Here is a 14,996-nt window from a genome sequence, read left to right as displayed (position 1 = left end):
TGTTATTAATTGGTTTATATAGTTGGCTGCTCCCATGTTAGGGGCATAGATATTTAAGATTGTTAGGTCTTCTTGTTGGACAGACCCTTTGAGTATGATATAGTGTCCTTCCTCATCTCTTATTATAGTCTTTGGCTTAAAATCTAATTGATCTGATATAAGGATTGCCACCCCAGCTTTCTTCTGATGCCCATTAGCATGGTACATGTTTTCCACCCCCTCACTTTAAATCTGGAGGTGTCTTCAGGTCTAAAATGAGTTTCTTGTAGGCAGCATATTGATGGGTTTTGTTTTTTTATCCATTCTGATACCCTGTGCCTTTTGATTGGGGCATTTAGCCCATTAACATTCAGGGTAACTATTGAGAGATATGAATTTAGTGCCATTGTATTGCCTGTAAGGTGACTGTTACTGTATATTGTCTCTGTTTCTTTCTGATCTACTCCTTTTAGGGTCTCTCTTTGCTTAGAGGACCCCTTTCAATATTTCCTGTAGAGCTGGTTTGGTGTTTGCAAATTCTTTCAGCTTTTGTTTGTCCTGGAAGCTCTTTATCTCTCCTTCTATTTTCAATGATAGCCTAGCCGGATAAAGTATTCTTGGCTGCATGTTTTTCTCGTTTAGTGCTCTGAATATATCATGCCAGCTCTTTCTGGCCTGCCAGGTCTCTGTGGATAGGTCCGCTGCCAATCTAATGTTTTTACCCTTGTATGTTACAGACTTCTTTTCCCGGGCTGCTTTCAGGATTTTCTCTTTGTCGCTAAGACTTGTAAACTTTACTATCAGGTGACGAGGTGTGGACCTATTTTTATTGATTTTGAGGGGCGTTCTTAGCATCTCCTGGATTTTGATGTTTGTTCCCTTTGCCATATTAGGGAAATTCTCTCCAATAATTGTCTCCAATATACCTTCTGCTCCCCTCTCTCTTTCTTCTTCTTCTGGAATCCCAATTATTCTAATGTTGTGTCGTCTTATGGTGTCGCTTATCTCTCAAATACTCGTGGTCCAGTACTTGTTTGTCTCTCTTTTGCTCAGCCTCTTTATTCTCTGTCATTTGGTCTTCTATGTCACTAATTCTTTCTTCTACCTCATTTATCCTAGCAGTGAGAGCTTCCATTTTTTATTGCACCTCATTAATAGCTTTTTTTATTTCAACTTGGTTAGATTTTAGTTCTTTTATTTCTCCAGAAAGGGCTTTCATCTCTCCGGAGAGGGTTTCTCTAATATCTTCTATGCCTTTTTCGAGCCTGGCTAGAACCTAGAGAATCGTCATTCTGAACTCTAGATCTGTCATATTACCAATGTCCGTATTGATTAGGTCCCCAGCCTTCGGTACTGCCTCTTGTTCTTTTTTTTTTTTGTGGTGGGTTTTTCCACCTTGTCATTTTGTCCAGATAAAATTTGCTTTCTCCTCCTGTGGAATTCCACTGTTCTTGGTGAGTGAAGTTGGTCTTGGCTGGGTTTCTTGTTGATCTTCTGGGGGAGGGGCCTGTTGTAGTGATTCTCAAGTGTCTTTGCTGCAGGCGGAATTGCACCGCCCTTGCCAGGGGCCAGGCTAAGTAATCCTCTCAGGTTTGCTTTCGGGAGCTCTTGTTCCCTGAGCGCTTTCCGTGGAGTAGAGTTCCGGAGGATGGAAATGAAGATGGCAGCCTCCTAATCTCTGGCCTGGAGGAGCCGAGAGCTTGGGGTCCCGCTCCTCAGTGCGCCCTCAGAGAAAAGCGCCCAACCGCCCCGCCTCCCTGGCCTGCGGTCGTGCCTGGAGGAAAGCAGTCAATTGCTGGAAGCTGGAGAAAAGCGCCCAGTCGCTTCCGTCTCCGTGGCCTCCGGCCGTGATCTGAGCCCACCCAGCCTCCAACTGGCACAAGGTAACCGCGGGCTGAGAGCTCACTCCTTGGCTTTGTCACTGTAGCCAGCTTCCCTGCTCTAATACCTGTGAGCTCAGCGGCACTCAAGACACCCCCGGTCCTTCTGTGACCCCGCGGGACCTGGGGTTACACTGACCCCACTGGGCTTCCCCTTGGTTTAGCCTCTGGAGCGATGTCCCTCCGTGGAGCAGACTTTTAAAAGTCCCGATTTTGTGCTCTGTTGCTCCACCGCAGGCCGGGAGCCGGCCCCTCCCCCCACGGTCTGTCTTCCCATCGCTTTGGATTCACTTCTCCGCAGGTCCTACCTTTCAGAAAGTGATCGATTTTCTGTTTCTAGAATTGTTGCTCTTCTTCCCTTCGATTTCCCGTTGGATTTGTAGGTGTTCACAATGGTTAGATAAGCTATCTAGCTGATCTCCTGCTACCCAATGTCGTCTCAGCCTGCTACTTCTCCGCCATCTTGACTCCTCTCATAAAATTTCCCTTTTTTTTTTCAATTTTTCATTTGAATTCCAATTAGTTAACAGTGTAATAAACTCCCCAGTTTTCCCAAATGCTGTCCCCTTATTTCATTCAGGTTCCTACTTAAAGTTCTACTTGTAAAGAATGTTCCCCTGACCACCCTTCCTGAAGCAGTACCTTCCCCCATGCCCCAGCGAATCCACCACTGGCCACCTTCTGACCCCACTCTGCTTTAATTTTCTTTTTGGAACTTATCACCACCATTATGTATTTGTTTCTGGTCCATCTCTGCTCTCTAGAATGAAATCACGGAAGCAGGGTCTTTGGATCACAACAGAGTGATAGCGCCCATCAGGTGTTCCATAAGCATTTGTAAATCAAGTGAATGAATAAATGCTTATGTGTGTATGCAATAGATTACTGTGTATGGTTTGATGGGAAAATAACATTCTATTTTAAACTTAGATAGGTGGCCCTGTTTTATCAAAAATGCGTGTCCTGGAAGCAAAGACCACATTGCCTTTATTGCTTACCTTAAGATCTCAATTTTCCAGATGATATAATTTGCTTAGGCCTTGTTACTTGAATTGGCAAGAATTTGTGAGTTCTGCCCTTCTGCCAGCATTGTGTGCCATCAAGGTACTTAACTTTTCTCCATGTGATCATCAAGTGAAGAAAGGACCGCATGCTATTTGAAATGATGTCATTAGAGTGCATGATTCCTAAGGTCTTCTACTTAAAAATAATTTCTCTATGAGATGGGCCTTTAAAGGTCTCATGCTCCATTAGATGATTTCTAAGTAGCATGATGTCCTGAATGTTTTAATTATAAGATCACTGCCACCTCAGAATATTAGCTGATTCTGCTAGTTTGTAGTTTGCTTTAGTATTAATTTTATTTATAGTTACTTTACTTAAGCTTATTTTGGCAAGGGTCTTTTTAGGGGAATTTCCAGATAGAGGCTTTCCTAACCCTATGGTACAGGTTGATCTGACCTCAAAGAGCATTCTTTATAATTAAATTACATCCCAAGACTTTTAATTATCATATAAAATCATGCTTCTCTGTAACAGAAACAGAAACCTAACATTTCTAAATCAAGATTGCACTTGTGAAAATAAGACTTTAGTTTTAAAATCTATATTCTTAAGTAAATCTTTTTCCTCAAGCATCTACTGTCATGACATTTACATTTTTTACCTATAAAGTTTGAAACCCCTATGATAGCCATAATTAAGTTCATTAAGATGTTTCCACTTAACTCTTATAAGGTGACACTTTTTATTAAACTTAAAAGAGTAGAAATCTGTGACACTAGGGACACATATTGTTTACAAAAGCTAATTAAAACTAGATGAGGCCTGGAAACCTGGAGTGATGTTACTCCAGAGACTGTGGCTTTTTATTGAAACCTTTGTTCCTTCAAAGTAGAGCAAGGGATTCTCTCTCTGCCCTCCCCAGCTTGAATATCCCTCTTAGATAAATCAGAGATGTTATACATAGGAACTTCTGATAGAGGAAACAGCTCTAGGTTCCTGTTTAACTTTCTGTTCTGTTTACATTTAGTAACTCTGATTTACTGGAAAATGAATTGTCCAGAATGGAGTAGAGATAAATGGTACTTTGCATGATCCAGATCAATCATATTACTCATTATATGTCATTATATAGAGATTTTTACACAGTAGAAACTGAGGACTTTGTTTTAAGATTCTTAAATATGCTCCTCTTTACATTTCCTTTTTTAGAGGTTTAGAGAAATGAACACTTTTCATAGTTTAACTATTTCTCTTTCTTTTTTCATTCTCTCTCCATATCCCTTTTTCATTTCATCCAACACCAAAAATGCCCTTTCAGAAACACAAAGTAGATCTTTTCTACAAGCTACGCCATGTGATGAATGAACTTATTGACCTTCGAAGGCAGCTACTGTCTGGTCACCTTACTCAGGATCAGGTGCGGGAGGTTAAGCGGCATATCACCGTGCGCCTGGACTGGGGTAATGAGTAAGTATGAATATAATTTGGGCATTTCAGTTACATTTATGTTAACTCAATTATTACAGAGTTTGTACCTGATCAAAGCTTCTCTTTAGTGATGAAAAGACATTGTTATATCCTCCATCAAGCTTTGATCGTTTTTACTGAGTAGTTGTTTCTTTTAGTTTAGCAAAGGACATTCACTGGCTCTATACATTGAAACTCTCTCAGTCTTTATTTTCACTTCTGGAAAATTAAATAATTGGACTGCATTATCATCTGAGGTCTCTTCCAGCTCAAATCCTTGATTCCAGATCTCAGTAATCAGAGTATACTTCTGTTTCATCTTTTTGTATCTTTATTTTTTCATGTGAACTCTGTGTCTTTTACATTTTATAGCCATACAATTAATCTGAATGAGCATATGCTACAAATGAGACCTATCTACATCTGTACTTCAAAATATTCTTAACTAATTTGTCATTCAAAAATAGTCCTGCATTTATGCAGTAAGTATGATTCTTTGCTGTTTTCATAGTATTCTAAGACTTTGGCATAGGAAGATAGAGCAGATAGTATTCAAATTTTATTTCTTCCCAGATATAAAACTGATATAATTCTCAAGTGACTTTGTTTCATTATCTTAAAATCAAGTTCACTGAACTTTGAAGTGACTAGGTCACTTCCTATTTAAGATATACATACACCTTAAATATATTTTAGTACAAGTCTTTATCTCTTCCCCCTCTCAAGACATCACTGAAATGATAAAAATAAAAAGAATGGTAGGGGGCTCAGAAATAAACAGGATATATGAAATCATTGCTAGAAGCTGGAAAGTATTTAGAGTATTTAGTGATGGAGGAAGCCCAGTATATGTGAAAGAAAGTTTAGCTAATGAAAGAGCTGTTCTGTCCTGCAGTTTGCAGAATCATGGAGGATAGGAATGTGCCTCGGTACTTAAAAAGGGGGGATTGCTTAAAATTATATAAAAGGACTAACCCACTGCCATGAGTAGAAAGACTGGCATCCAGGTATTTGTTTCCCCTTCAGATAAACAAATACGAAGACAGACTGTCTGGGGAGAACTGGGCAACAAGAATGTGAACTGGAACCTTATTGCAAAGCTCTCCATATTGTGCCATTTAAGGGTTCCAAAGTATAATGATCAGATCCCTTCTACTTACTGCAAAGAGAAGCTTGCTGTTCACCCACTGTATTTAAGAACTCCCCATGTTTCTAGTGTCTTTTAAATTGGGATAGACAATTCAGTATCACCAGGTGTTTTAAAAAAATCCTTCAACAGGGAAGAGAGACCAGGATAAACAAAAATACTTTGCCCCCAGGAAATAACCTGGCTCCAAAGACACCTAGAGATTAGTAAAAAACTTCTAAAAAAAAAAAAAAAACCCTCTGTGCATCCTCAAAGAGAATTAAGACCCATTATGTAGAATAATATATGCCAAAAAGGTAATGGAGAATGGGATTTCCAAAATAAAACATTCAAGATGAGACCAGTAAGACAATTTTATGTTATCTCTGGGAAAATAAAAGAAAAAGATGGGAAAGGTTGAAGAAAGAACAATACAGAGGTTTAATCGGGGCGTGTGTGTCTCTCATCATCGTCATGATATGTCTCACATCAGGTATTATAATTGATGTGTCTCACATCAGATATTATAATTTCTGGGAAAAGAACAAAGACAATAAAGAGGAAATTCTAAAGAAATGATAGAAGAGAATTTTCCAGAGCCAAAGAGCCAGGAGTTTTAGTTTGAAAGAGCCCACCAAATACCTAGTATAATGAATAGGGGGAAAAACCCAAAACCCACATCAAGGCCCTTTAAGATATTTCAGTATTCAGGGATGAAGAAAAGATCCTAAAAGGTTTTCAGGCAGGAAAACAAGTCTTCTTTTTTTTTTTAAGATTTTATTTATTTACTTGACAGAGAGAGATCACAAGTAAGCAGAGAGGCAGGCAGAGAGAGAGGAGAAGCTGGCTCCCTGCTGAGCAGAGAGCTTGACACAGGGCTTGATCCCAGGACCTGAGATCATGACCTGAGCTGAAGGCAGAGGCTTCAACTTACTGAGCCACCCAGGGACCCTGAAAACAAGTCTTCTTACAAAAGAATAAGAATTACACCAACCTTAAAAGTTTTTTCAGTCACAGTGGATGCTAGAATATAGTGAAGTAAAATATTCAAAATTCTCTTAGGAAATGGTTTGCCAGCCAGGATTTTATGAAGAGCCAAACTGTCTAATCAAGTGGAAGGGCCAGCCAAAGCCATTTTAAAGTATTCATGGATGTGGAAATTACTTTTGATAGCCTGTTTCTTTTTTTTTTTTAATTTTTTATTTATTTTCAGCGTAACAGTATTCATTGTTTTTTCACCACACCCAGTGCTCCATGCAATCTGTGCCCTCCCTAATACCCACCACCTGGTTCCCCCACCCTCCCACCCCGCCCCTTCAAAACCCTCAGGTTGTTTTTCAGAGTCCATAGTCTCTCATGGTTCACCTCCCCTTCCAATTTCTAAAGGGACTTGAGAATGTGTTCTTGCAAAAGTGGAAGAGCAAATTGGGAAAGAGGAAACACAGAATCTTATCAAGTCAATCCAACCCAGAGTGGATGCTATTCATCTTTAGAAAAGAAAAAAAATACAACCCTAAATTAGCTATTTGTGGCCTTTTTTTTTAAAAGATTTTATTTATTTACTTGACAGAGATCACAAGTAGGCCGAGAAGCAGGCAGAGAGAGAGAGGAGGAAGCAGGCTCCCTGCCGAGCAGAGAGCCCGATGCGGGGCTCGATGTGGTGCTCGATCCCAAGACCCTGGGATCATGACCTGAGCCGAAGGCAGAGGCTTTAACCCACTGAGCCACCCAGCCGCCCCTATTTGTGGCCTTTTTGAAGTGACAGCATCCTATCCTTGTTTGTTTCATTAAATTACACCCTTTCTTGACTGTCAGTAGGATTGCTTGGCACACACCACAGACTCCTTGTATAATATAAGGTGACTTCAGGTGTACCATAGATCAGATAGTATTCTCTAAATCTAATTCTGGGCACTAAAAATCGGGCAAAATACTGGATGTTAGCTCACAGCATAGCTACTGATTCTGTCTCCTCAGCCACAAACAGTACCATGTTATAAAATGTTTAATTTGTTTAATAAATTAATGATAGTAATAATTGCAAAAATAACATTACTATGTGCCAAGCAAATTTTAAACTTGAAATGATGATAATAAGTTGTATGTAGGTCATTATGTTGCAGTTTCACTGCAGTTGTGCATACCAGTAATGAAGAAGAGAAATATTCAAGAAATATCAATATCTCTTTGTAACAAAACTTAGAGAACAGACCAATCAGATCTGGAAACTTAAAGCTGATGGCTTGGAAATGGTTCAAATTATATTTGAAAAAGGCAAAGACCATAATAAATATCTATCAAGTAAATTGCAGAGTTATCCCACCTTCATTAATAATTTTTTCTCAGGAAAATATATGTATGTTGGGGAATATTTATATGTCCATTGTAATAAGTATAAAAATCAGGGATGTAGTTCCATTCCCTTCCCTTCTTTCCCTTCTCCCTCTCCTCTCCCCTGTTCCTCCTCTCCCAGCTTCTTTGAATCATTTTCCCTCTTTTCTCTCCTCTACTCCACTTCTCTCCTCTCCTACTCTTCCTCTTCCTTCCATTTTCCCCTCTATTACCAGTGGAAAAGATAAAAACTTGAATAAGAACTTTGTACATATATCATTATTAAAGAAAAAAGACCTTTGCCCCCAGAATTGATAGGACTGTTCTCTGGTTCTCACTTGAACTAACCCTTTAAAAAATTTTCCTTCTTACTTTAAAAGAAGAGATGGTATACTGTAGAAATAAAGACACTTTGTACATTAGGTTATGTAAAGGAGACTTGTTCCATACGGTAGCCCAGCACTGATAACTATATCCATTGTTCTGTTTTATGCCCTGAGAGTTCCACTCTTCTTATCTCACCGCACTTCTGTAAGTGCCATAAAACACTGAAGCTTAGCATATGTTGGCATGTGGGAAATGAACAATCAGTGTTTGTGGAATTATTTTTATGTTTTAGTTGATGTAAGTAAATATTAATCATATATTATTTTAAACTTTTATGCCTTTTCCATAACCCCTTACACAGACATGATAGCTCTGCCTTGTCAGAACCTATTTCAGAAGCTATTAATAACAGTTATTAATTATTGAGTACATCTACTTGTGTAACTGTGGCAAGTGCATGACCTAACATATGCATTTTTTTCATAGATTTATTTAGTAAAGAGAGGGAGGGAGCACATGTGCAAGTTGGGGGAGGGGCCAGAGGAGAGAAGCTTCAAGCAGATTCCCCACGGAACACAATATGGGGTACCACAACCCATATGATCATGACCTGAGCTGAAGCAAAAAGTCAGATGCTTAATGCATTGAGCCACCCAGGTACCCCTAACATATGCATTGTTGTAATGAAATGCTATTATGCTTCTCCAAGACAAGAGTTCTGTTTTACCTGATGAAGACACTGAGCCTCCAAAGTACTTTTTCCATTGTTGCATAGTGAGTGGCAGAACTGGTTTTTATACCCAGACTGATTCCAAAGTCTATATACTTTCGGCAGGACCTTACCATCTCTCTGATTATTTTTAAGTGTGAGTCTTAAAACCAAGCAAATTATTGCCAGTATTTCTAGTCTCTGGGTTATTCGATCTTTGTTCTATTCTCCTAGTGTGAACACTGTATGTCCCATAGTATATATCTGATTTAACACTGAACTAGAACTTTAATTTTCTAAGGATAGAAAGTAAACTGGTATTATACTCATTTATTTAGAGTTTAAATTAAATGCAGCGCTCTCCACATCTATATACAACATTTTTTTTTGTTTTCTGAGATTAAGAATTCATAATTAATTAATTAATTAATTAATAAGAAACCTGAAGGCCGGGAGTCAAACAGAATCATGTGCACCAATGTTCATAGCATTATTCACAATAGCCAAAAAGGTGGACACAATCCTGGTGTTGATTGAACAGATGAATGAATAAATAAAATATGGTATATACCTACAATGGAATATTATTGAGCCAGACATAAAAGGTGCATTACACTTATATGAGGGACCTACCCTAGGCAAAATCACAGAGACAGAAAGTAGAATAGAGGTCACGGAGGTGGGGGTGGGGGGGCAGAAATAAGAGTAATTGTTCAATAGGTACAGAGTTTCTGTTTGAAATAATGAAAATGTTCTGGAAATAGTGATTAAGGTTGCACAATATTCTGGATACAATTAACACCAATGAATTGTACACTTAAAAAATGGTTAAATGGCAATTAAAAAATAATAAAATTTTTTTTTAAAAAGAAGCAGTGTGCCCCAGAGCTTGGTTCTGAACACACAGACAGGCTTCCAAAAATCAATCAATCAATCAATCAATCACCTGCAAAAAAAAAGGCAAATTTTGTATTATACATATTTTACCACAATTTTCTAAAAGCTAAAAACAAAGAATTAGTGCAGAATTTTAATTATAACTCAGAATCTGTTCAGTACAAACTAGGTTTGCTTCATTTTTAAGTAAATGTCCTCAATTAGACCTTTAATTAAATGTGTACTATTAAATGTTTACCATTAGCTGTTTAAAAAAAGAATTCTTATTTATTTGATGAAAAAAAATGAAGAGCCCAAATTAAATTTTTTTAAAAGATTTTATTTATTTATTTGTCAGAGAGAGAGAGGGAGAGAGAGAGAGCGAGCACAGGCAGAGGCAGAGGGAGAAGCAGGCTCCCCGCCAAGCAAGGAGCCCGATGTGGGACTCGATCCCAGGACGCTGGGATCATGACCTGAGCCAAAGGCAGCTGCTTAACCAACTGAGCCACCCAGGCGTCCCCCGAATTAAATTTCTATGGCTTATACTTGTTGGCTGTTTACATATGTGCACATTCATTCCATAAGTAAAAATTAAAAAAATATATCGTGTAAAAATCAGCACTTAAAATGTTGTGTTCTTATATTTTTAGAAGCTGAAATACAGGAAGGGCATAAAACAAAGTTGTACTCAAATGAACTAGCCATTATCTCTGTATAAGACTACCATTCAAAGAATAAGTCAGTTAATTACATCCTCACCAATGGAGTTTTTTTTTTATTTTATTTTTTCAGTGTTCCAAGATTCATTGTTTATGCGCCACACGCAGTGCTCCGTGCAATATGTGCCCTCCTTAATACCCATCACCAGGCTCACCTAAAACCCCTCCAAAACTCTCAGTTTGTTTCTCAGAGTCCATAGTCTCTCATGGTTCATCTCCCACTCTGATTTCTCCCAACTCACTTTTCCTTTCCTTCTCCTAATGTCTTCCATGTTATTCCTTATGCTTCACAAGTAAGTGAAACCGTATCATAATTGACTCTCTGCTTGACTTATTTCACTCAGCATAATCTCTTCCAGTCCTATCCATGTTGATACAAAAGTTGGGTGTTCATCCTTTCTGATGGAGGTATAATATTCCATTGTATATATGGACCATATCTTCTTTTTTAAAATATTTTATTTATTTATTTGACAGAGATCACAAGTAGGCAGAGAGAGAGAGAGGAGGAAGCAGGCTCCCTGCTAAGCAGAGAGCCCAATGCAGGGCTTGATCCCAGTACCCTGGAATCATGACCAGAGCCAAAGGCAGAGGCTTTAACCCACTGAGCCACCCAGGTGCCCCAGGACCATATCTTTCTTATCCATTCATCTGTTGAAGGGCATCTTGGCTCTTTCCACAGTTTGGCGACTGTGGCCACTGCTGCTATAAACATTGGGGTACAGATGGCCCTTCTTTTCATTACATCTGTATCTTTGGGGTAAATACCCAGTAGTGCAATTGCAGGGTCATAGGGTGGCTCTATTTTTAATTTCTTAAGGAATCTCCCCACTGTTTTCCAAAGTGGCTGCACCAACTTGCATTCCCACCGACCGTGTAAAAGGGTTCCCCTTTCTCCACATCCTCTCCAACACACGTTGTTTACTGTCTTGTTGATTTTAGCCATTCTAACTGGTGTAAGGTGGCATCTCAATGTGGTTTTGATTTGAATCTCCCTGATGGCTAGTGATGATGAACATTTTTTCCTGTGTCTGATAGCCATTTGTATGTCTTCTTTGGAGAAGTGTCTGTTCATGTCTTCTGCCCATTTTTGGCATATTATCTGTTTTCTGAGGGTTGAGTTGGAGGAGTTCTTTATAGATCTTGGATATCAGCCCACTGACTGTAGTGTCATTTGCAAATATCTTCTCCATTCCATGGGTTGCCTCTTTGTTTTGTTGACTGTTTCCTTTGTTGTGCAGAAGCTTTTGATCTCGGAGAAGTCCAAAAAGTTCATTTTGGCTTTTGTTTCCTTTGTCTTTAGAGACATGTCTTTTTTTTTTTTTTAATGTTTTATTTCTTTTCAGCGTAACAGTATTCATTGTTTTTTCACCACACCCAGTGCTCCATGCAATCCGTGCCCTCCCTAGTACCCACCACCCCAACCTCCCACCCCCTGCCCCTTCAGAACCCTCAGGTTGTTTTTCAGAGTCCATAGTCTCTCATGGTTCACCTCCCCTTCCAATTTCCCTCAACTCCCTTCTCCTCTCCATCTACCCTTGTCCTCCATATTGTTTGTTATGCTCCACAAATAAGTGAAACCATATGATACTTGACTCCCTCTGCTTGACTTATTTCACTCAGCATAATCTCTTCCAGTCCCGTCCATGTTGCTACAAAAGTTGAGAGAAATTTCTGTGGCCGATGTCAAAGAGGTTACTGCCTATGTTCTCCTCTAGGATTTTGATAGATTCCTGCCTCACATTGAGATCTTTTATCCTTTTGAGTTTATCTTTGTGTATGGTGTAAGAGAATGGTCAAGTTTCATTCTTCTATACATAGCTGTACAATTTTCCCAGCACCATTTATTGAAGAGACTGTCTTTTTTCCCCTGGATGTTTTTTCCTACTTTGTTGAAGATTTAAAACAATTTGTCTAGCAGTATAATTTCAATGTGTTAATATTTTCAACACCTTCCATAAAAATGTTGCTATAAGTTTCTTCTCATTCTAATCTCATCACTACTATAGCATACCTACTAAATTAAACTTGTGTTAACCTAGGACCAACACAGCTTAATTGATCTTAGAAACTAAGAGATTGCCTTAGAAAAATACCTAAGTAAGAAAGGCTTTATTCATAGAATAATTTATAAGATTTTTGTATTTCATCTTTAGTAAGAAAGTACAGATTTGAATATGGTGTAAACATTTTACAAGCTTTTATTGAATTAGAATGATGTTTCTATAGATTAAGGGTCAAATGCAATAATTCATATCTTTTTATTCTGAGATTTCAACATTAAAGACAAATCATCAGTATATAATTTATAGTTCTTATATTGTCTTTCTCTCCCTCTATCATAGTCTCTCTACTCCCCCTCTCTTTTGTACCCTCTCCCTCAGATTTTCATATATCCTAACCCACCCATGTCCCTTTATTCCCCTATAGTTTATATCCTTCCCCAAGGGAATTGCTTTTAGAGGAAGCAGCACAAGCAGAAGTTTGGGTTGTAATATGCGGAAAATACTGCCACCCCCTCCTTCACACCAAGTTTTCTCTGAGTCGATTTTTAGCTAGGACTCAGAAGGCCTTACAACTCAGTACTTTCCCTTTAAGGACGTGGTGATATTTTCCAGCTTTGGGACACCTGAAATTAGCAGAAGGTTCCAACAAATTCTTCTTAGAGTTATTCTGATATAGTTATATCTAATATATCTGATATATCAGTTATATCTGATATATATGAGATATATATATATCTGATATCAGATATATATCAGTTATATCTGATATATCTGATATATACAGTTATATCTGATACTCTGATAATTGTTGTGGCCATCAATTAGTACGTTGCTATATCCAAGAAGTCTGAGATAATGATGTTAAAGTGTGCATATGTCAAAATCCTTCCATGAAGTTATGTTGTGATGAGTAAATTTCTCTCTCTCTCTCTCTCACTCTTTGTGCATCTGTTTTGCTCATCATCATACCCTGCACTTAGCACAATGTCTGCACTTGGCAGGCACTACGTGAATGTGAATCTAAGTAATAAAATAGGTTTGCTCTTATGACTAGGGGCCACTCATTCACCAATCTGCATGTTTCCTTCTGTATTAATATATTTGCACAAAATCATCCCTCAAACTATTATTATTTAATTGATTATAGTCACTTATTAGTATTTAACTTTCATGGTTATTAGTAGAAAGATAGCAGGTACGTTGGAAATACCATAGGCTCAGAGTAAGACAGACATAGTTTGAGACAAGCCCAACTCTGCCCCTTTTTAATTCCTTAAGAAATTAAAAATAGAGTCCACTTCATTAACCTCTCTGGACCTCAGTTTCCTCAATTATAAAATGGATCTAATACTACCTACTTCCCATGTTGCTTAAAGATGATATTCTGCACAGCAAAGGAAACAGTCAACAAAACAAAGAGGCAGCCCACGGAATGGGAGAAGATATTTGCAAATGACAGTACAGACAAAAGGTTGATATCCAGGACCTATAAAGAACTCCTCAAACTCAACACACACGAAACAGATAATCATGTCAAAAAATGGGCAGAAGACATGAACAGACACTTCTCCAATGAAGACATACAAATGGCTATCAGACACATGAAAAAACGTTCATCATCACTAGCCATCAGGGAGATTCAAATTAAAACCACATTGATGAACTTCTGGGACTTCATCAAGATAAAAAGCTTCTGCACAGCAAAAGAAACAGTCATCAAAACAAAGAGGCAACCCACGGAATGGGAGAAGATATTTGCAAATGAAAGTACAGATAAAAGGTTGATATCCAGGATCTATAAAGAACTCCTCAAACTCAACACACACAAAACAGATAATCATATTAAAAAATGGGCAGAAGATATGAACAGACACTTCTCCAATGAAGACATACAAATGGCTACCAGACACATGAAAAAATGTTCATCATCACTAGCCATCAGGGAGATTCAAATCAAAACCACATTGAGATACCACCTTACACCAGTTAGAATGGCCAAAATTAGCAAGACAGGAAACAACGTGTGTTGGAGAGGATGTGGAGAAAGGGGAACCCTCTTACACTGTTGGTGGGAATGCAAACTGGTGCAGCCACTTTGGAGAACAGTGTGGAGATTCCTCAGGAAATTAAAAATAGAGCTTCCCTATGACCCTGCAATTGCACTGCTGGGTATTTACCCCAAAGATACAGATGTAGTGAAAAGAAGGGCCATCTGTACCCCAATGTTTATAGCAGCAATGGCCACGGTCGCCAAACTGTGGAAAGAACCAAGATGCCCTTCAACGGATGAATGGATAAGGAAGATGTGGTCCATATACACTATGGAGTATTATGCCTCCATCAGAAAGGACGAATACCCAACTTTTGTAGCAACATGGACAGGACTGGAAGAGATTATGCTGAGTGAAATAAGTCAAACAGAGAAAGTCAAGTATCATATGGTTTCACTTATTGGTGGAGCATATCAAATAATATAGAGGACAAGGGTAGATGGAGAGGAGAAGGGAGTTGAGGGAAATTGGAAGGGGAGGTGAACCATGAGAGACTATGGACTCTGAAAAACAACCTGAG

At 38.6% G+C, this 14,996-nt stretch overlaps 1 protein-coding gene across 1 annotated transcript in view; it reads left to right on the top strand.

Annotated features, from left to right (window-relative positions):
- Positions 1-14,996, top strand: part of DOCK3 (dedicator of cytokinesis 3) — a gene marked incomplete at its 3' end in the record, with an annotated part of 615,312 nt that overhangs the window by 395,780 nt on the left and 204,536 nt on the right. The window contains exon 6 of the mRNA XM_080804908.1: positions 4,183-4,331. Coding sequence (XP_080661034.1) covers positions 4,183-4,331 — 149 coding nt within the window. The remainder of the gene's footprint in view (positions 1-4,182; positions 4,332-14,996) is intronic.

Source organism: Martes martes (assembly GCF_963455335.1).
Source record: "Martes martes genome assembly, chromosome: 1".
Lineage (NCBI taxonomy): Eukaryota > Metazoa > Chordata > Mammalia > Carnivora > Mustelidae > Martes > Martes martes.
The sequence above is the reverse complement of the archived record's forward strand: the minus strand, read 5'-3'. Positions and strand labels throughout refer to the sequence as shown.